Genomic DNA, 22,710 nt, shown 5'->3' on the forward strand with positions numbered 1-22,710 from the left:
CAATGTAAACACCAACTAGTAAAAAGGAGGTGAACTCAAGTGGCGAGTAGAAAGGCTTGCAGTTTAAAGACGGCGACTCCAGGTCCGGGCTTCAGTGTGTGTCGAGCTTCGTGACATCAGTGCACCATTCTTCGTTTATATAGAAGCAAATCCCACCACCTTTCGATTTCCCCGATAGCTCCGTGTCGCGGTCCCCACCGCCAGACCCCTTTCCATACCTTTGCTGCATCGACCCGCCTCCAGTCATCAGGCAATGACTCTGTGACCCACACATGGTTGATGATCTGTGTGAGCCACAGGATGATGTGGTCACCACCAGCCTTCAGCGTCTCTGCTGTGATTGCACACGGACCTGACGCTTTACCATTTTTTAGCTTTGTCATGGCTGCTTTGACTTCGCTGGCGATATGGCGGTGATGGGACAGTCCGGCTTAGTGGTGAAATGTATGGTGAGAGTTGGGTCTTCGGGGACAGGAGGATGATTTCGGAGCTCACTAAAGTGCTCCTTCCAACGACTGATGCACTCAGTTTCGGTTGAACGAATCTTGCCAGCCCTGTCCTTGACTAAGTAACAGCGCCGGCGGGGGCCTGCTTCATCTTTGCGGAGGAGGTTGAAGAGCTGCCGCAGATTGTTGTTTTGGGAAGCTGCCTCCTTGGCTGATGCCTGAATGCTCCAGAGGATTTCCTTGTCATGTCGAAGGGAGACGTTCCGTTGGGTGTTAAGGAGCCGATACAGAGCCATGTCCCCGCGCAACCGAGCGTCTCGTCTTCTGTTTCTTGACAAGTGAACACACATGATTTGCTTCCGCGGGCCACATAAAATGACATGACGGGCTGGATTTGACCCCCGGGCCTTGAGTTTGACACCCGTGACTTACAGTTATTGCATCGACCAATAATCAGACAAATGAGAAGATCCTTGCAACTCGGAGCCCCAAAAATGTGACTTGTCAATGTGAGGAAAGTTTTTTTTTGGAGACGTTTATAAACCACAGCTTCCAAGATGATCGGTTCAAAACACTGCACGTAAGCACAGATTTAAAGCTGACATAAAATTCCCGCATATTGACATGTTTTTTTCCAGGACAAATTATACCAGGAGGAATACCAGTTGGTGGTGACAGATGAGGAGAGGGAGCAGATCTCCTCCAAACTCAGTGAAGCATCCGCATGGATGGACGATGATGGCTACACTGCAACCACCACTCAACTCAAGGAAAAGCTTTCTCAGCTCAAGCACGTGTGCAAGGACATGATTTTTCGGGTGGAAGAGCGGCGCAAGTGGCCCGATCACCTCGCCGCCCTGGACAGCATGCTCAACACCTCCAGCATCTTCCTGCGGTGAGCTTTGTTGACATGGAAATCTGAGGACACTAGTTTGACATTGTCTTTGTTCTGACATTTTTCTTTTTATACTTTCAAAGGAGTGCAAAGCTCATTCCAGGAGACGATCAAATATTTACTGAAGTTGAACTGAATGTTTTAGAAAAAGTGATCAATGGGACACTGGTAGGTGACGTTCATTTCTTTTTCTTCTTTTCAATTGCTCTACAGTTAGATTGAAAAGTTGAGCCTTATCTGTGTGTGCGTGTGCATTACTGTTCTGTAAAAAGAAAACTAACACTGATTGGGATGATGGAAGTTAGGGGTGCACTGATCACACTTTTCTGGCCGATCTCCGATCTTTATAAAGCCTGACCCGCTGATCCCGATTTCTTTTCATTACTTGTGGAACAATACTATTTGGGTTGTTTTAAATACATGAAGTCGTTTTTCCCAAATAGAAATAGAAAGCCTGTTAGTCACCTCAAAGCAGAAGAGGACAGTGGAGGGGAATGTGATTGGTGGACAAGATCGGTTTTATTTTATGAGATCCGTTGATCACCAATTACCACCACCTACCCCACCCCCCCAAAAATTTTAAGAAAATAGCCGCTGTTCCCCGCCGATGAATTGGTGCACCCCTAAACGGAATTCGGGTCAGTTTCATGCCTTTTGAGCTAGCTTGAATGCCATGACAGAGGTGGGGGTGATGCATGTGGGAATTCTGTAATGCCAGCATCGGTAATGTAGGATTTAACATTGGACATGCTGATCAATCATTTGCACTTCATTTTCACACGGCTCGACACAAAAGTTTTTTTTACCAGCTAGCATGGACAGTCATACCTCGGTTTTCGACCATAATCCGTTCCAGAAGGCTGTTCGAAATCCGAAAGTATTTTATTAGCCCATGATTAGGGGCTAATAAACTATGCACAACAAAAAAACAGGCAGATTTGCGTAAATCACAACAAATACATCTGCTCACAATGAACATTACAAGAGGAAGCGTCACTTCCTTGTGAAAGTAAGCCGAGAGGAGTCGAGTGGCGTATTCGGGTTTGGTCGAAAACCCGTTGTCGGTCGTAATCAGAGGCATAAAAATCTCTAATTTTCTGGTCAAAATCAGATTTGGTCGATAACAGAGACGTTCGAAAACCGAGGTTTGATTGTAATGTCGAATACAGTCCATGTGTTGGTGGGAGCGTTAAAATGTATGCACTTGCACACATGCGACCAAATGAAATTCTTGGTCGCACAGTTTGAAACGGGTCTCATTTGCGAACTGATTTCAAGTGCAGTCTCAAGATTGATTTAATTTATAGATTGCAAGAATCCATGTCAGTCTAACAGTTGCTGAATGCAACTTTGCTAGGTTTTGCGTTTGGCAATGCAAAGGTGGTTTACATGCTTGCAATTGAGTATTTAGGTTGAACTTAAGTAAAGATGCCCTATTTCTATTATTATTTGTTTTATTTTATTTTCAAAACAAAGACAACTTTAGCTGATGCCTTTTACAAGTAATGCATGAAAACCACCGCCATCTGTCCAGACATGGAGGAATGAGATTGCCGCTGAGCAGGAGAAACGTTCTCCAAAAGAGCGTCCAGTCATGCTTTCCAAAGACATTGAGGCCAAGCTTGCCCTGCTGGACAGAGAAGTCAACTACCTTCTAAATAAGGCAAAGTTTGCCAAGCCGAAGCCTAAACCCAAGAACAACACGAGCGCCGATAAAAGCAGCAAGGCCAATAGCACCGCTGAGCAGGAAGTCATCCTGCCCACAGAGGAGAGCTCCAACGAAACGAGTGGTGAGTGACACTTGCACACTCAAAAACATAATGAAACACCGATATGTGACAAGTAGAATTCCTTATATTGACGACACTTTCAAATATAGAAAACCTAGAAGACAAGCTGCCCGTTGATGCCACGCCCACAGAGGAGAGCACTGCTCAGATAGAATCTGGGACCAAATCACAGCTCGCAGAAGAAACAAAAACAGGTTGGTTTGCTTTTTAGTTTTGTGATGACAGACTTCCAAAGTCATTGGTATGAATTGTAACTAACGTTCGGGTTTGTTTTTCTTTTTTTCCCTTTTGTCCGAATTTCTAGGAACTGAGAAGGCTAAATCTGAGAACCACATAGATGATGAATTATAACAACTGGAACTGGGAGAGTTATCACAATATTTATTGATGGTGCAAATGTTTTTTTTTCTTTTCATTTTTCACCTGATGTCCATTTGTTGATGTTGATTTGGTTTAAAGACTCGTGATGACTTTTCTCCTTTTTCTTATGTTGGTCTCAGCAGCATACGCTTCACACTGTGACGAAGAACTTTAGCAACTTGGTTTAGTTGTTGTTGGGTTTTTTTTTTTTTTTTTTTTTTTTTTTTTAGTTAATGTTTGTTTTTACTCCTCTGCACTGTATTTTTCTGAACCCTATTGTTGTTGTATGCTGACGCTGAAGATCCTGTCCAGACAGCCCAACATGCACACCCACCTCTCCCAGGCCCTTGGAAGGAGCAAGAAAACAGAACTTCAATTATAACATTTCAGTCTGAGTCAATGTAACACATTAGATTGAATAGGCACATTGGATTATTGGTGTATTAAGAGTAAAGTAACATTAACTTTTTTTTTTTTTAACCGAGGAATTACCAAAAAAAAAAAAAAAAAGGAATCGTGTCAGTGCACTCTGTTATGGAAATATATATTTGATGAACATTTCTGGCAGCCAGAGAAAGATACTAGTTGTTAACACAACGTAACAAAGTGATTTTTCATCGATTGTGTATCATGGCATAATTGTCAAAACATGAACAATATGGTGTTCCATGGCAGTCATGTGACTCCATTGTTGAAATACTTTAAAAAAAAAACATATTTGTCTAAAGTCAGAGCTGATATGTGATGACAAGTACACCGTATGCCCGGCGACCTGCACCCTTACTTTTGAGAACATGTTAATTGGAAGATGACAACAAATAGTTAATTGGAAGATGACAACAAATAAAAGTGTAAATTAGTTGCCTCTGGAGTTGACTTAAGTGCGCAATGCTCAAAAGATTTTTTTTGGTGTGTGTACTATTCCAAATGGTCCACTTTTTTTCTCCAGTTTATTTTAAATGGAATATGTTCATTGGGTGTTTTTTCCCCTCCAGTTGAACTATTGGGAAAAAATTTCCACATATAGAAAAATAAAGAATTGTGGACAGATAGTTTCTTGTTCAATGCTCTTGTACAGTTCATTCAATGTAATTTTCCAAAATCCCTGCTTGTCACTGATTTATGCAGTTCAGCATTTCAGCCCATTGTTATGAATTATTTATTTAATAAAAGCATGACATTGGACAACAATTGTGAAAATTAGTCTCAATATGCCTCCTGGAGGTCGTGCTGTCTTCCAGGAAAAGCTTTTCTGCAGCCTATTTAATGTTGTCAGTTTTGGACTGATGTCCCAAAAAGGGAGACCACTGTCAACATTAGGGAGCACCAAAACCTCTGGGTATGGCAGTGTTAACCACTACGATGAAAAAAATGTTCGGAGATTTCTTCATGGCTGAACGGACTCTTATCAAATGTGTAAAATTTTCACAAGAGAAAGATGATGTGGGTGAAGTTCAGCAGCTTAGGTAGGCACGGCAATGCCAAATTTTAAAAGAAAAAAAAATGGTGACAGCACTTTGATTCGGTCACTGTGACTCATCAGATTTTCCAGCACCATAATGGCCACACCCTTTGCGGAAAGTCACAATATTTGGTCTGAAGCAGGAAGCTTTACTGACCGATTTTCAGTTTTATTCAACGGGCTTGGTGTAGTGCATTAAAATGTCCATCCATCCATCCATTTTCTGAGCCGCTTCTCCTCACAAGGGTCGCGGTTCCCGTTGGAGCCTATCCCAGCGGTCTTCCGGCAGTAGGCGCCAAACACCCTGAACTGGTCACCAGCCAATCGCAGGGCACACACAGATGAACAACCATCCACGCTCACACTCACCTAGGACAATTTATAGTGTTCCATTAACCTGCCATGCATGTTTTTGGAATGTGGGAGGAAATCAGAATACCCAGAGAAACCTCACGCAGGCACGGGTAGAACATGCAAACTCCACGCAGGAAGGCCGTAGCCGGAATCAAACTCTGCGCTGTGAGGCCGACGTGCAAACCAGTCAACCACTCGGCCGTATTTTATCAACCAATAGTCAATTTTTTCAATCCCTTCTATGAATAATAAAAATCCATCCATCCTTTTTCTGATCCGCTTTATCCTCACAAGGGTCGCGGGGCGTGCTGGAGCCTATCCGAGCTGTCTTTGGGCAGTAGGCGAGGGACACCCTGAACCGGTTGCCAACCAATCGCAGGGCATAAAAAAATATTTTTTTTAGTATTGCATTGATACATCAAGTCCACTTAACCAAATTAGCACACACAGTACTTGCTCAAATCAAAATAGGATTGAAAAAGTAATCAAATGTACAAAACACAATAGAGCTCCGGATGTCGGCGTCACGCATCCCACAATGCCCCGCGGCAAATGCAAACAGTCATTTTGGCAGGGTAGAAAACTTGTCGCTACTTTCAGGAAACACCGCACTTTGACAATGGCCGACAGTTGTTATTGCCACAACAATAGGGTGGGGGAGTCGAGTTCTCCAGCCCACCATTAGAAGAATCAAGGCCGCCCACTTACCCATCTGGTGCACCCGCTCTACAGTGAGGCCAAGGTAAGACAACCTATGTCGGCATACCCTCCTCAAACAGCAATTGAGGTGGAATGCCCCGCCAGCCTGTGGTGGGCCTTCCTGCGAGCACCAGAATTCTCACACCCAACGAGTGATGCCCACCAGCTCCAGTAAACAACAATGTAGTAATTCTTAATATGTGTGGGTATAATTCAAATTATGAAAATAATAACCTTTCATATCAAATATTCTCTTACTCGCTTTCCAAATTCTGGTTTTGTAATAGGTGGAGATTTAAATATGATATTGGAACATAATTTGGACTGTTGGCCTGCAAGTGATCAGTCTTGTGGAAATAATACCTTGAAGGTATTTATGCAGTGGCGGCCTGGTGGTCGAGTGGTTAGTTAGTGCGTCGACCTCACGGTGCACAGATCGTGTGTTAATAGAACACTCCAAATTGTCCCTCAGTGTGAGTGTGAGCGTGAATGGTTGTATGTCTCTGTGTGCCCTGCGATTGGCTGGCAACCGGTTCAAAGCGGATCAGAAAATGGATGGATGGAAGCGTATTTATGCAGTGATATGATGGTGATGGTTGGTGATACTTTCATATGGAACATATAAAACACTTACCTCTATTGCTCAGCACCGACGCCCCTACGTGTCATTGCAATGACTTTTTCGAGTCCTGTCGTTGATGTAGGCCAATATTAGCAATCTGGGCCCACCTGCCAGTGACACATCATGAACAGAGGAGGGAAAGTAAGGGATTAGGGGAAGAGGGCAGAGGAAAGAAGCGTCTGTCATGAGCAAGTCGCAAATTCATGAATGGAGGGAAACATTGCGGAGGGCTGCTACGATATGTTAACAACAGTGCAGCAATTTCCTTTTCTCTGTTGAACTCTGGTCGTACCGGCCAGTCCGCTCCTAATACTGGGGTAAAGCTCATTAATACCGTATTGGCCCGAATATAAGACGGTGTCTTTTGCATTGAAATAAGACTGAAAAAGTGGTGGTCGTCTTATATTCGGGGTCTAGACATTATACCCATTCACGACGCTAGATGGCGCCAGATATCATTGAAGCGAATGCTGAACTTAACTTCCCAGGCCAAAGTGAACCCCTGTCACAAAGAATAAAAATAAAAATAGCGGTAGGACGAAGAAGAAAAATAAAAAATAGCGGTAAGAAAGAAAAGAGAAGAAAATAATAGAAGAGATAACAGAAAATGGAGAAACGTAGCGACAATCTGGAGAAAAGTGGGTCGAAGATGGGCCCGGTTAACTGGCAGCTGAGAAGTTATGATGTCATTTACATTTCAAAAACCAGAAGCCATTCATTTACGAATGTAATTGCACTTTAGTTTACATATTTAAATGTTCAGATATTAAGATTTGAATCTCTCAAATATATTGTTATAATCATTTGTTTCAGATGTACTGTAATTATTAATTATGTAATTATTCAAAAAGTATTTTTTCAAACTTGAGTCTTGAAAAAGAGGGGGTCGCCTTATAATCAGGGCCGTTTTATATTCGGGCCAATACGGTACTGGGGCATGTACCCCAGCAACAGGGGTCTGGCAATGCCCCTGATTATACTGGATGTTGCTTCATCGTTAGGAGACAACTCTAGAGAGGGAAAAACATTAATTGCTGAGTTGAAAATACACAGCAATAGAAAAAATTGACAGTCCGCCATGTTTTTTCAACTTTTTGTTCCTTTTGATATCGGGTGCCACTAAAAGCCTTATGAATACAATTCAATACATCCTGATTTATATAGCGCTTTCACAACAGCTACAGCTGTAACAAAGCGCGATACAAAAGGGTTAACATAAAATAAAATAATATAACACAACACATATCATAAAACAAGGATGGTCATGCAATCTTAACCACTTTTCGTGCATACGCTTTGCTGTGTGAAGCAGTTCTCAATGAAAGAGGAGGGAATCAAAATGTCCTTTCACCAGTGGATCAGAGACGTCATGCTCAAAATTTGCACACATCTGCTACAAGCTAAGTTTGAAAGTAAACAAGAAACACTAGTGTCCATTGACAAAAAATGAGATTGATTCACTTCTCCTGCCCCATGAAAATCCGTTTCAATTCCAAGCGGCGACTCTGTTGCAAATATGCATCCACACTCTGCAATGACGCTCTTCTCTCCTCATCCTCGGCTCCAGCAACCAATCATCCAACTGCACCAGCGCAGACTGTCCAACAGCACCGACATCTCCGCAAAACAAAATGTGGCTGTGAAAGATGCTGTCCATTACAGGTGCAAAAAACCCCAAGCGCCCCGGGACTGTCCAGTGGCGACAGTCAAAATTCGCCGACAGTCCCTCCATCAAAATCAATGCTGGTACAACCAACAAGCACATAGCCAAAAAAAAAAAAAAAAAACCCCACTGAAAACAATCCACATTGGGCCTTCACAAAGTAACAACAAACACCATGTGACAAAACGAAAGACAAAAAAAAAAAAAAAGCAAAGCTCTCGAAGAGCACTTGCCGGCAGCTGCCAACTACGGCGCCATCTTCGATATTGTCATGATTCGGTTTAGGGACCAACAGGTGGCACTGTAGGGCTCCCCCGGCAGCTGCACACCTGTTGGTCATTTGGTAATTAGTTGTATAAAAGGACTCCTGCCCGAACACTCGGTGTCGGGTCATTGTTGCTTCTTGCTACTGTCATGTGTGTTGCTGTTTGCTCTTAGTTTCTGTCATGTTTAGTTCATTGTTATGTTTTAGCTTTAGTCATGGTTTTTTTGTTTGATACTTTGGACTTTGTGTGTTTGGGATTTAGTTTTCTTTGTTTAAATACAATTCTTCAAATACACCCTGCTCCTCCCTCCTGCCTGCTTTTTGGGGTCCACCACCACCTCGCATACGTGACAGATATCATCAAGCGATGAATTAATACAAAAGAAAGTATGGAAAGTCTAAAAGCACAATTTTTGGGCAGTATAATCGCAGAGCCATTTACTATGTATAAGAATTTCTGAAATCATTTTGGTTGTTATCAAGAAAACCTTTAGAACGTCTCACAATCAGCTCTTAAGTTCTTATGAGATGTGTTTGCTCTCGTTGATTTATTGATCCTAAAAATATGTACCAATGCCAGAAACAAGGGTGGCTTCTTAATTTTTTCCATCGCTGTATAATAGAGCCATTCTACCCAATTGATTGATTGCTCCATCAGAGAGCAAAGGCAAGTCAGAAGAGCATGGAGATGTCTCTGAAAAAACAGAGAGCGATGGAGATGTTTTGCCGGGCTTCATCGCCACCTAGCACGTCGAGTGAAAGGTGATCAGACACCAGGGCCAAGGCTTTCATCACTAAAGACGATGAAAAGTGCAAGAACACACAGCTACAGAGAAATACAAGTTAAAAGCTGAAGATCAAATAACAGAAAAAGGAAAAATATAGAAAACATTGTCAGAGGTGCAAGTTGAAGACTAGTCCAAATGTTGCGCAAGAACGAAGACTCAGAAGGACTTAATGAAACACAAAGTTCCAGATCACAGAAAAAAGAGAAACATCTCATCACCCCTGCATGAAACATGACCCTCCAGTCATATAAGATAAGAAAACCTTTATTAGTCTCGCAATGGAGAAATTCCCAATTCACAGCAGCAAAATTGAAGGGGTGGGGGTTGAAAAGAAAAACAAAGTATTGTATGCAGAAAATAAATGTTTCAGAAAAGTACAGGACAAATAGGTAGAAAATGGATGAATTCATGTTTCTTTAGTTAGAGTACGTGTTAAAAGTAAAAATATAGCAAAAAGAATTCAGTGATTACAATGCTAGCCTTAGACCAGTGGTGTCAAACTCATTTTTGTCTCGGGCCAGATTTTAGTTACACTTTCGCTTGGAGGGCCGTTATGACTTAAACCATATATTATATGGTTTCCGTTATTCTTGACTTCTTATATGGCATATAAGAAGTCAAGATTAACGGTTTATTCAACTATTATTTAAGTTACTGTAATGAGGGGTTTGCTAACAAGTAAATGTTTACAGTCTCACTCTTATTTATTACAAATGAGCATTTGACATTTTGGTAGAGATTTTTATAAGCATCATGAAAGTTGACAACTGAGATTTGCTTTCGGGGGCTACATAAAATGATGTGGCGGGCCAGATCTGGCCAGCAGGCCTTGAGTTTGACACATGTGCCTTAGACAAAGTGTTACTGAATCAACAGCAACAGTATGTTGATTCTAACGGAACTTTCCAGTCATTACCCCCCCCGCCCCCCACACACACACACACAAAACAGACGTTATCAAGCAACAATTTATGATAATGATTGGTTCGGTGTTAAACAATGATGAGTTATGAAGTCAATATGAACAATTTTTTCCATTTTACAATGCAAAATAGCATTTTGGATTGGAGCGTTGGCGCGGAGCACGGATGCGTATTTGGAACTGAGAGTCGTACTTGGAATTGAGATGGATTTACATGCGACAGGAGAAGTGAACCAATCTCTTTGTTTCGTCAATGGACGCTACAGCTTCTTGTTTACTTTGAAACTTACTTTGTAGCCGACTGCACATTTTGAGCATGACATCTCTGATCCACTAGTGAATGGACACTTCCATCTAGAACTGCTTCAAACAACAAAGCGTCTGAGAGAAAAGTGGTTAAGATTGCACGACTGTCCATGTTTCTGTTCTTTGTTGTGTTTATCATTTTACTTTGTGTTAACTGTTTTGTAAAGCGCTTTGTTACAGCTGCAGCTCTTGTGAAAGCACTTGATTAGATAAATGTAGGGGAAAATAACATCAAATGCCTTTAAAATTTAATTTAGACAAGATTTTGATCTTCAAACCATATATATTGTTTGATAAAAATACTGTGTGGAGTGAGGAACAGAAAAAAATATGAATCATTAATAGAATTATTTTCATTCTACTCTAATTGTGTTTTAGATGTGACCAATTTTAGGACAGGGCAAGCTATTTGGGAAACACGAGAAAACATCGTTTGAAAATTGACTGTACTTTTACTATTTATGTGCCCCGTATATATGATGCAAAATGCATATACTGTACTGTAGTAATGTTTTTCTTATTCAACCACTTTGGCACATTTTTCAATTCAGAATTTGAACTACTTCGGTAGAATGGTCCATAAATGTCTTATCTGTTACTATTGTAATGTTGTGATTTGAGTTAAAAGATTTGTATATCACGTCACAACTTAAAACGACTTCAGTTTTGTCGCATTTGCCAGTCGAGAATTTTCTCGAAATCTGCTGCCGTTATTTAAAGCCACGCGGTTATCAGTTCGATTGCGAAACATACGTCATATAGGAAGCGGTCACTCTCGTTGGCGCGTCACAAGATTGGACATTGGCTGTACGTTGAGTGCGTTTGGAAAACGTTGCGTGTGATTGGGTGCTTTGACCGCAATAAATAACGGTCCGTTCACAAGTACTTCCTTTTCCTGCTTCACCACCAAGGACAAGCCACCTTCAGTCCAGACCTTCCCTCCAACATCCCGCTTTGTGAAAATATACCAGAACTCACTGCTTCGGTGAGTCATTTACCTTTTCGTTTGTTCTTTTTTTTTTTTTTTGGTTTTAATTCTTTGCTTGCAAGGTCGGTTAATACCCGAGTGTTTAAACGAATTGCATGACATCTCGTTAATGATTGTGAAATGAATGACTCGTCCATATTAACATTACACAGACCCCCCCCCCCCAAAAAAAGTATAAAGTTGTTTTCCCGTTAGTGCTTAATTAGATGCTATTCGTGGTAGCTTTAGGTAATGAGCGGAGATTAATGGATGGGTGGGGGCGGAGGATAGAGACATTCGAGAACGTTCTGCCCTCTAGCTAAGCTAACGGTTTACTCCTGCATCCTTGAGTGCGAACGACGAAACCTCGTCGAGAGATAACAAATGACGACTGATTTGGAATATTCTATCCATAGATTTCCTATTTAATCAGCAGCCTACGTGCGTATTGTATTGTACGCTCACCGTCTAAGGTTAGCATGGTAGAACGTTAGCGAGCATCATGGTCACCATTTTGTACAACACGATGCCCGTTTACGCCGTTGAAAGGCCATAAAATGGTCATTCGACGAGCTATACTTCGATTTTGCAGTGTACGTTGAATCCGCTGTTATCATTGTTTATCTCCGTTCGGGTTTTTCATTTTGCTATCAGTTATTTAAGTGGGTGAAACATAATTAAGTGCCAGTATTGCAGAATTTCTTTCTTGTCGAAGTCGCGCGTCAAAGATGAGGAAATAGTCCAAATAATTTTAGGAAATCGTTTTGACACGGAAGTCTCCATTTTACATGGCTAACAAGTCTTTGCTTGGTATGAAGTAAAATGAAAAACATTCAAAATGGAAGCTGGAATAAAAAGATGCTCTGAGAATTGTGATGAAGCGTCATGTTAATGTCAGCAGTTGTTAATTTGCTGTGGCCGGCAACTCTCCTGCAAGTGTTACTTTGCTCTTGCTCTGATCGTTCAATTGCCGCAATGATGAATTCTGGGCCCGACGTGAATCTGCTATTTTGCTGATTACAGATCCCGATTTCCGCTGCGAGCGGTTGGACAGTGTCAGTCCAGTAACTTTATACTAATTATAACTGAACATTAGCTTTAAGGTTTTTATTGTTTGTTTTTGTAGGTTAGCTCTTGAACTTGTATATGTGTGTTAATCCTACCACAACCTATTTTCTTGTTTGATTTTTTTTTCTCTTTTGTTATTAACATCCCTACTTACCCCAACCATAACATTTTATTTTTGTGGTGCCCTAATTTTGCCAATTATTTGTTTTACAAGCTAAATCAAAATTCTTCAACTGCATACCAGTTCAATTCTTCAATAAATAAATGAATGAAACAAAACATGCTTTTTACAACTCCCGACTGGCTCCAAGATATTGTAAATGTAGTAAATAAATGCATTAAATCACACAGAGTTGGGATTCGAAACTGATGTGAAGAAACAAACCTAAAGCACTGACCGGTGCAAATTTAATACCTGGAGTTTTTTGGGTGAAAAGCTAGGTGGCGAGTTGACGCTCATGGCAAAATTACTGCATTTTATAGATATGCACACGTGCATATGTATGGGTGTGTGTCTAGATAGGTAGATATGTCTCTCTCTCTCTCTCTCAAAAGTGCAGGGTTCGTATGGGTCCATAAAGTTCATAAAAATCCATTAAAAAAACAAGTAGTAAAATTATGTTCTTAATTGTCCATAATTTTTAGGGAAATCTTCTAAAATCCATAAAAATTTACCTGCGGTGTTTATTTCATTTGTGTATGTCATTTTCCCCACCCTTCCAATTCAGTTTTCCAGGAACATGCAGGACCTGGTACCCGCTCTGCTTTTTCGCCATCTCCGATTAGTTCCGATGATGATCACGTGATCACTTCGGGTCATTCCCGGAAACAACAATAGATTGACTCCATCCTGGGGCAGTGAATGGATGGTTTGTTTACCGGCTCGGCAAACAATGACCGTATTTTCTGGGAAAATCTATTCATCGAATTTATCGATCTCAACAAGTGACAGACAAATACGTAGCGACGCCACTCGAGCGAAGCGCACCTCAGCAGTTGATGGTCCGCTGCTCTCTGCTGTGTGTGCGTCGCTTCGCTCGAGTGGCGTCGCTACAAATATTCCGGGACAATGCTATTTTCAAGTGGCGTGGCTGGAGAAGCCGGAGTTCCGTGTTTGGGTCGGAAAAATTGCTGGCGATTATACGTCGGCCGACTGCCGAGTGTGCAACAAGGGCATCTGCGTGAGAGGTAAAACTTGTCATAGCACACAGCAAAACAGAAGAAAATTGATCGCCAAGAACTTGCAAAAGAGATTGAGGAGAAAACTAAGTCACTGTCTGCTATTCCCTAATTGTCATATCAGTTTCATATTTGTCATTATAAAACATGTCTGATCATTGAAGGTGATATGAGGGAAAATAATAGGGTTGGACCATTTGGGATTTAGACTTCTGACATGCATTTCAGCTGTTCAGGTATACTGGACTGCTAAGATGGGCAATCAGTACTACTGTTCGTGAAACCAGATTTTCCAGGTGACCCATATGACCATTAGCTCTGTTCTGAGTGTTGCGTTTATTCAAAAATAAGTTTTACATTTTCTCAATTTAAAGTTTTATATTTTCTCAATTTAAATTTTTCTTTGTGTTTTACTTGAGAATTAATTTAAAATGTTTTTTTCATTTTCCTACCTGTGATACAGGTAGCAACGTGAAAATTTGACATACAGTATGTCAAATAAAGGGTTAAGTGATTGCCCCTAAAAATAAAGATGTGCCCTTCCTTTGGCAGCAATGATTTGAACACCAGCTCAGTGATATGTGGCTTTCTGTTCAGCCCGTGTATTGCTGAGCGGGCATTAAATCCACCGTGAATCCCCCGCTGAATGGAGAAAAAGTCCTTAAAAATGGCTAAATTTGTCCACAAAAGTCATTAAAAGATCCATAAATAAAAAGCAAGTGGAAGAGTGGGAACCCCGAAGTGCACAAAAAATGGAAGATAATTTCACCTCAACATTGCTCAAGATAGGTTGGTTGCATGAAAAGTAGATCTTGTGTCAAAGGTTGGGCACTCCGTCACCCATGATCTTGCATTGTTGCCACTAATCTGTTCTCATGAAATTTATTGAGGGTTTTGTATGTTTTATTTTAAATTGGTTAAAAGAAATTGCCTTTATTTATTTTTTCCAGAGAAACGGCAAGCATGTCGAAAGGACCAGCTGTTGGTATTGATCTGGGGACCACCTACTCCTGTGTTGGTGTATTCCAGCATGGAAAAGTTGAAATCATTGCAAATGACCAAGGAAACAGGACCACACCTAGTTATGTGGCCTTCACAGACACCGAGAGGCTGATAGGTGATGCAGCCAAGAATCAGGTTGCAATGAACCCCACCAACACAGTCTTTGGTAAGTAAAGTACCGTATTATCATGACCATATGGCGCACCGTATTGTTGGGCGCAGTCTCGGTAACTGGTGCTATTTCTGTATTTGACACATACACAAAACGCACTGTATTATTGGGCGCAGCCAGGCATGGTAAAACATACTCCAGCTTAAACATACGGCATGCATGCATGCTAAAAACACCTTAGCTTGAAGCATACGGTAGCATGCTAAGACTTATGGATACACGCTCAAAACACGTTTTTAAAAAGGCAACGGAAGCAAAACTGAGTTCGGTTGTACTTTATTTAGCCATCTTACAATGTACTCACGTTTTTCGATCAATCATCACCCAGAAATCCATCAAAGTCCTCATCTTCTGTATCCAAATTGAACAATTGTGCAAGTACCGGTAATCCATCAAGAACGCCGGGTTCCCTCTCGTTGTTGTCAGAGTCACTGTCATTGCCATGTGGCTCCACAGAAATGATGATGAGCTTTGCCAAAAGCTCGAACAACAGTGCAAGCAGACACGTTCATCCAAGTAGTCGCAATCCATTCGCAAATAGTGGCGTAACTAACCCGGCGCTGCCTCCCACTCTTCGTAAAGCTGTGTTTGCCATCAATCATCCATTGTTCCCATGCTGCTCGCAACTTTACTTTGAACGCCTGGTTGATGCCGATGTCCAGCGGTTGGAGTTCTTTAGTCAAGCCTCCGGGAATGACGGCAAGCTCAGTTCATTTGCTTGACTTGGTTTTTCAAGTCGGGCCACCATGCCTTCTTTCCACGGAAACTCCGCTTCGTCTTTTTGACTTGGCGTAGCTCGTTCTCCTGTTCCTCCATTTGCGAACCATGGATTTGTTGACCTTAAATTCCCTCGCGGCTGCTCGAGTCCCATGTTCCTCCGCACAACCGATGGCTTGAAGTTTGAACTGAGCTTTGTAAGCGTGTCTCTTTGTAGTATTCATTTTTGGGGGTTCTTAGAAACCAAAACCGAAGTTGTTGTGCAATAATGCACATACCCACACTATATACAGGTACTGGTACCTGCTAGGGGCGTGCCTTTAGCGTCCACTTACACCCCCACCCTTCACTGATTGGCGGACTTCTTCGCCGCATGCCTGTCCTCACTCACGTCTGCCTTTTCTCTCTCTATTTATTTATTATTATTTTAAATATATGTATATATATTACACGCCCACCCTTCACTGATTGGCGGACTTCTTCGCCGCATGCCTGTCCTCACTCACTTCCGCCTTTTCTCTATATAAACAACGTGTCGGCTCACAGGCTTTGGAACTCGGCGCATACACAAGGCGCTCCGCATTATAAGGCGTCCTGTCCGTTTTGGAGAAAATTTAAAGACTTTAAATGGCACCTTATGGTCGTGAAAATACAGTACACCTGGTGTTCTTGCATCTTCCCCTCAATATTTTATGCAATCTTTGGTAAGAGCGGAATGATTATGGAATAAATAAATATTCTATCACATTATAGGCTATTTTATGTCAATAATATACAATGATCTGGTTAGTTATTTTATTTAAAAAAAATAAGTAGTGGAAGTGTCACTGTACATGACATTTTTGCACAAATGTAGCATCTGAATAAGAGGCATTAAAAATGTTTCAGACAAATTGGTTAAGAAAAGCTCTGCTGAACTGTGATTTTTAAGAACATTATGCAGATCTCAAAAGTCAAAAGGAAAACTCAGGACTGTACAGTGAAAGCAAATAATCTTAGTGATATTATCTTCATCCATTATCTGAAGGCCGGTGTCTGGATCAAACCATGACCTGCAGTGTGTACCTTAGTGTTCTTGGCATTTTCTCTTTAAAAATTTTTAAAGTTACAACAGTAGGGCTGTCACTATTGAATTGACACTCCCAATGACTCAAACATAAAATGAGTAATCTGGTAAACTATCACAAACAAAATCACTGTGGTGACCCCTGACAAGCTCTACCCCAGAACAGGGAAAATATCAGACTGCAGTGTAAATTTACGATCAATAGAGGGTGCAAGTAGACTGAAACGTGCATGAGTGGTTTAGATGAGTGGTTCTTAACTCAAAAATATTCTTGACACTATGTTCTATGTATCTTGAGTAGTATAAACATGGCATTCTGTTTAATTGCGTTTGTAGAATAAGAATCAAGCAGCAACATCTGCCTGTTTTGATCCATCTCATGGGGTGGCCATTTTGCCACATGCTGTTGACCGATAATGACATCACAGTGGCTCCGGTAATGACTGATAGCGGCTCAGCAGTTTTCTTAGTTTGGTCATCTGTTTGCCAGCTGAGCCATGATTGGCTGCAAATGGTAAAATGGATAAAAACGTGGATTTTGCTGTATAATTAATGTTCCACCAACGCAGGAATAATCGTAATACTTCTAGATTAGTGGGCCAATGTAGAACATTATTATTGTCATGAAAAATTTCCAGAGCTGACTTCTCCTTTTATGACTTTGGAGCCCAATTTTTTTTCTGTACAGGCTCATGTGCATTTATTAATAATCTGGTACTTTTTTCTTTATTCGCTCTTGCCACTGTGAAGTGATTTGAATTTCCCCTATATAGTACGATTATAGTGTATCTAATATGATTCCCTCACCATTTTTTTTCTACAGATGCCAAGCGATTAATTGGCCGCAGGTTTGATGATTCAGTTGTACAATCTGATATGAAACACTGGCCATTTATCGTCGTTGATGACAACACTCGCCCAAAAGTTCAAGTTGAGTACAAGGGTGAGACAAAGTCCTTCTACCCAGAGGAGATCTCCTCAATGGTGCTGACAAAGATGAAGGAGATTGCTGAAGCTTATCTTGGAAAAGTAAGTCGACAAGGAGTTGTGTGTGTTTATATATGAAAACTGTAAATTGACTCATTTTCGCTTTGTTTACAGTCCGTCAACAATGCTGTAATTACGGTGCCCGCCTACTTCAATGATTCCCAACGCCAGGCCACAAAGGATGCAGGAACAATCTCTGGGCTCAATGTTCTGCGTATCATCAATGAACCAACTGCAGCTGCTATCGCATATGGCTTGGACAAAAAAGTAAGTTAGTTTCATGTACTACTAAGACAAGATATTTAATGTTCAAACTGATCAACTTTATTATTGGAAAATAATCATCAATTTAGAATCTTGTGAATTCCAACACTTTCCAAAAAAGATGGGACAGGTTCTTCATCACCTTTTCTTTGAACAACATTCAATAAACGTGTTAAAATGTTTATTTCATTTGTGTATGTCATTTTCCCCACCCTTCCAATTAGTTTTGTCGAAACATGCAGGACCTGGTACCCGCTCTGCTTTTTCCGCCATCTCCGATTAGTTCCGACGATGGTCACGTGATCACTTCGGGTCATTCCGGGAAATAATAGATTGACGCCATCCTGGGACAGTGAAATGGATGGTTTGGTTGCCGGCTCGGCAAACAATTACCGTATTTTCTGGAAAAATCTATTTATCGATCTCAACAAGTGACAGACAACTATGTAGCGACGCCACTCGAGCAAAGCGCACCTCAGCAGTCGATAGTCTGCTGTGTGTGCGTCAGCTAAGCTTAGCTGTTGTTTCGGCTAGGCTAGCGTTTTGTTGTTGTAGATCAAAGCGTATTTGATTTGTGACGTCGGTTGCTTCCAAAAGACGTGCGCGTGCGTACATGTTGGCGCGGACACTCGAGTGGCGTCGCGACAAATATTCCGGGACACTGCTATTTTCAAGTGGCGTGGCTGGAGAAGCCGGAGTTTCGTGTTTGAGTCGGAAAGATTGCTGGCGATTATACATCGGCCTACTGCCGAGTGTGCAAGAAGAGCATCTCCGTGAGAGGTAAAATTTGTCATAGCCTCCTGATCAAGTCAAATGCATTGAGGCACACGGCAAAACAGAAGAAAATTGAACCCTGTAAACTTTTGAGATATGAGGACGGTAATCGTTGAAGCTTTTGAGGTGGAATATTATCTCCTTCTTACTTGAGCTGCAGCTGTTCCAACAGGCATCTCCCTTGTCGAATTTTACACTTCAAAATTCACCGCACGTTTTCAATGGGAGACGGGTCTGGACTGCAGGCAGACCATTCTAGTACCTGCTCTCTTTTACTACGCAGCACACGCAGAATGTAGTTTGGTTCATGATAATTTGCAGAAAACAAGTTTATCAGTTTGAACATTAACTATGTCATTGTAGTGTTCAATTAAATGAACATTATTTGCAAATTATTGTATTTGTTTAAAACAACATCCCAATTTATTGGAATCGGGTTTTGTATATGATCAGTTCTGGTGTTCTAACAAATTGCCTTATAAAATGTTAACATTTCAGGTTGGTGCAGAGAGGAATGTGCTCATCTTTGATCTTGGGGGTGGCACCTTTGATGTGTCAATTTTGACGATTGAAGATGGAATCTTTGAGGTTAAGTCCACTGCTGGCGATACCCATCTTGGTGGGGAAGATTTTGACAACCGCATGGTCAACCACTTCATTGCGGAGTTCAAGCGCAAGTACAAGAAAGACATCAGTGACAACAAGCGAGCCGTGCGTCGTCTGCGCACAGCGTGCGAGAGGGCAAAGCGCACCTTGTCTTCCAGCACTCAGGCTAGCATTGAAATTGACTCTCTGTATGAGGGAGTTGATTTCTACACCTCCATCACCAGAGCTCGCTTTGAGGAACTCAATGCTGACCTCTTCCGTGGGACCTTGGACCCAGTGGAGAAATCATTGCGTGATGCCAAGATGGACAAAGGGCTAATTCATGACATTGTCTTGGTTGGCGGCTCCACTCGCATCCCCAAGATCCAAAAGCTGCTGCAGGACTTCTTCAATGGCAAAGAGCTGAACAAAAGCATCAACCCAGATGAAGCTGTTGCCTATGGGGCCGGTAAGTGTCTTCACGTGCCTAAAACGGCCACTTTCTGCATTGTACCTGGGATAAGGTGGATATTACAACCAAACTCTGCATTTTGAATCTGTGTTTTTATTTTATTTTTTTATAATAAGTCTTGTTAAATTTTCTGCTTTTATGTCGACAGCTGTCCAGGCTGCTATCCTGTCTGGTGACAAGTCAGAGAATGTCCAGGACCTGCTGCTTCTGGATGTTACTCCCTTATCTCTGGGTATTGAAACGGCGGGAGGCGTCATGACTGTCCTGATAAAACGTAACACCACCATTCCAACAAAGCAGACCCAGACCTTTACCACATACTCTGATAACCAGCCAGGTGTGCTCATCCAGGTCAGTGTCTAATTATAAAAATGTATCACAGAAATTTACATTGCAACTGGCACATATTCCTCAGTGTGACAATTGTTTATGGCAGAGTGACCTTAGAGCAGGAGGACCTGGTAAAAATAAATCTGTGATCTTGTTCTTGGTTTAGCTTTAAAGTCGGATCGAGAGCAGAAAAATGGCAGTTTTATGTTGACTGATAATATAAGAAACAAGGATGTTGTTCTAACATTTAAAACATGCTTGATTCAAATGCTCAGTCGGTCTCAGAAGACAGCAGTGAAGAAATAAGTTACCCTAACCGCCAGGGCTGATTAATTTTGGAAAATAGTTCATTTTACATAGCAAGTTTATAACCAATTGTAGCGAAGTTCTTTTTCTTGTTGCCATCACATTAAAAGCCTGCCGTTACCATAGCCTGTACTCTCAATAAGAAGTGCAAGCAAATCAGGCTTGACCACTTAAACGTCCATCTTTTCATGTTTTGTGATAATGTACGCATGAGTGAACATAAGTCTTATCATCTCGACACAAAATCTCCCTGCATAAAAATATTAAAAGCTTACCCATCTCCAGTTAAAAACAAAACTCATGCTCAAGTCTTTGTATGTGTAAGTGACAAATGAAATCAACAATTGCCCAAATTGCATGTAAATGACGTGTCAAAAATAAAATACATTATGCACCATGTTTACTTTGCCTGGTCCAGGGTAATATTATCCACTTGTTGCCGTGTGTGTGTGTGTGCCGGTACAATATTCAGCGTTAAAAAGCTTGCTTCTAACCCCCAACAGGTATATGAAGGCGAGCGTGCTATGACCAAGGACAATAACTTGTTGGGCAAGTTTGAGCTGACAGGCATTCCTCCAGCACCCCGCGGAGTTCCTCAAATTGAAGTGACGTTTGATATTGACGCAAACGGCATCATGAACGTCTCTGCAGTTGATAAGAGCACTGGCAAGGAGAACAAGATCACAATCACAAATGACAAGGGTACGGCGTTCATTTTATATTTGATCATGTGAAATGCAAAGGCACAGTAATTAATACATTTATTTTGATTACATTTAGGGCGTCTCAGTAAAGACGATATTGAGCGCATGGTTCGGGAAGCTGAGAAGTACAAAGAGGAGGATGATGTCCAACGTGACAAGGTGTCCGCTAAGAATGGCCTGGAATCTTACGCGTTCAACATGAAATCAACAGTGGAGGATGAAAAGCTTTCTGGCAAAATCAGTGACGATGACAAGAAAAACATCTTGGACAAATGCAATGAGGTCATCAGCTGGCTTGACAAGAACCAGGTATGTAATAAAATTTACTGCTTTAATGATAAGAAGTTAACTTTTTTTCTTCTTGATGCATAGACTGCTGAGAAGGACGAATATGAACACCAGCAGAAGGAACTGGAGAAGGTGTGCAACCCTATCATCACAAAGCTGTACCAGAGTGCTGGCGGCATGCCAGGTGGTATGCCAGAAGGCATGCCTGGTGGATTCCCCGGTGCTGGTGGTGCCGCTCCTGGTGGTGGATCCTCTGGCCCAACCATAGAGGAAGTTGACTAAGGATTAATACCTTACAAGCTAACTATTCCTGCGTCTAAGAAGGTAGCCCTCTTGTAGCACTTTGTTCATGCTGCAGAGTGTAATTGTATTTCAAAGAGGAGGGGGGTGAAAAAAAACTGGGTTCAGGTTTTCTTAAATTGTTTACGACTGGATTAAATAGCTGAAACGGACACATTGTGTTGATGGTTAAAGTACATTGAGAATGTTGTATTTCCCTTGACAATAAAACGTGTGACCCTATTTGTCAGTCTTTATTCCCCTGCCCCCATTCAGGTATGATACACATTGTCACCTTTTTATGAAAAGTTTTCTTGGTGTGGCAGCATTAAGATTGTTCTGAACCACCCACATTTTAAGAAGTTTAGCTCTGCATTATTGAGATGGACCATGTATTTATGCCAATACATATGCCCTGGTACAGGAAAAAGGGCAATATTGCCCAATACTTTGATAATTCATCCATCCCACCCATTTTCTGTAATGCGCTATCCTTCCCAGCTGTCTTTCAGGCAGTAAGTGGGGGACACCCTGAGCCAGTGAAAATTTTGAGTGCAATTAGCCTGCCATGCATGTTTTTGGAATGTGGGAGGAAACTGGAGTACCCACTGAATGGGGAGAACATGCTAACCGGAGCTGGGATTGAAATCACGACCTCTGAACTGTAAGGTCGATGTGCTCACCACTCACCCACCAGCCCGCCTTGATAATTGAAAAACAGGTTCATGAAATGTATTGACCACTGGGTTATTTGAAGGGAATTGAGAATTTTGAAAGGACAATGAGGAGGATTAAAACCGTTCAGGACTTGATATTATATGAAAATGTTATTTTCTGATTACACCTTTTTAGGCTTTAAATTATAATTACTGACAGTTATTTAGTAAAGAATAACTGCACAGTTCGATCAATGTTGAATGCTCACTTTTATATTTTTCATGTATTAAGTTTTTATTGAGTAAAGGTGAGGGGTGCAGT

At 41.4% G+C, this 22,710-nt stretch overlaps 2 protein-coding genes across 2 annotated transcripts in view; both read left to right on the forward strand.

Moving 5' to 3' along the window:
* hyou1 (hypoxia up-regulated 1) overlaps positions 1 to 4,543 on the forward strand; it is a 39,209-nt gene extending 34,666 nt beyond the window's left edge. Inside the window, exons 20-24 of the mRNA XM_086130992.1 lie at positions 1,085 to 1,341; positions 1,425 to 1,509; positions 2,876 to 3,131; positions 3,221 to 3,325; positions 3,436 to 4,543. Coding sequence (XP_085987118.1) covers positions 1,085 to 1,341; positions 1,425 to 1,509; positions 2,876 to 3,131; positions 3,221 to 3,325; positions 3,436 to 3,482 — 750 coding nt within the window. The 3' untranslated portion in view covers positions 3,483 to 4,543. The remainder of the gene's footprint in view (positions 1 to 1,084; positions 1,342 to 1,424; positions 1,510 to 2,875; positions 3,132 to 3,220; positions 3,326 to 3,435) is intronic.
* A 1,383-nt stretch (positions 4,544 to 5,926) lies between these two features.
* On the forward strand, positions 5,927 to 21,975 carry hspa8 (heat shock protein 8). The gene is made up of 10 exons (XM_086130780.1): positions 5,927 to 6,049; positions 11,484 to 11,557; positions 14,737 to 14,954; positions 17,567 to 17,772; positions 17,845 to 17,997; positions 19,267 to 19,822; positions 19,974 to 20,176; positions 20,965 to 21,163; positions 21,242 to 21,474; positions 21,538 to 21,975. Exons 3-10 carry the CDS (start codon positions 14,750 to 14,752, stop codon positions 21,733 to 21,735), a joined length of 1,953 nt encoding a protein of 650 aa, XP_085986906.1. The 5' UTR covers positions 5,927 to 6,049; positions 11,484 to 11,557; positions 14,737 to 14,749; the 3' UTR covers positions 21,736 to 21,975.
* Positions 21,976 to 22,710: the final 735 nt, after the last annotated feature.

Source organism: Hippocampus guttulatus, chromosome 15 (genome assembly GCF_054856545.1).
Source record: "Hippocampus guttulatus isolate MCC_2025c chromosome 15, RoL_Hgut_1.0, whole genome shotgun sequence".
Lineage (NCBI taxonomy): Eukaryota > Metazoa > Chordata > Actinopteri > Syngnathiformes > Syngnathidae > Hippocampus > Hippocampus guttulatus.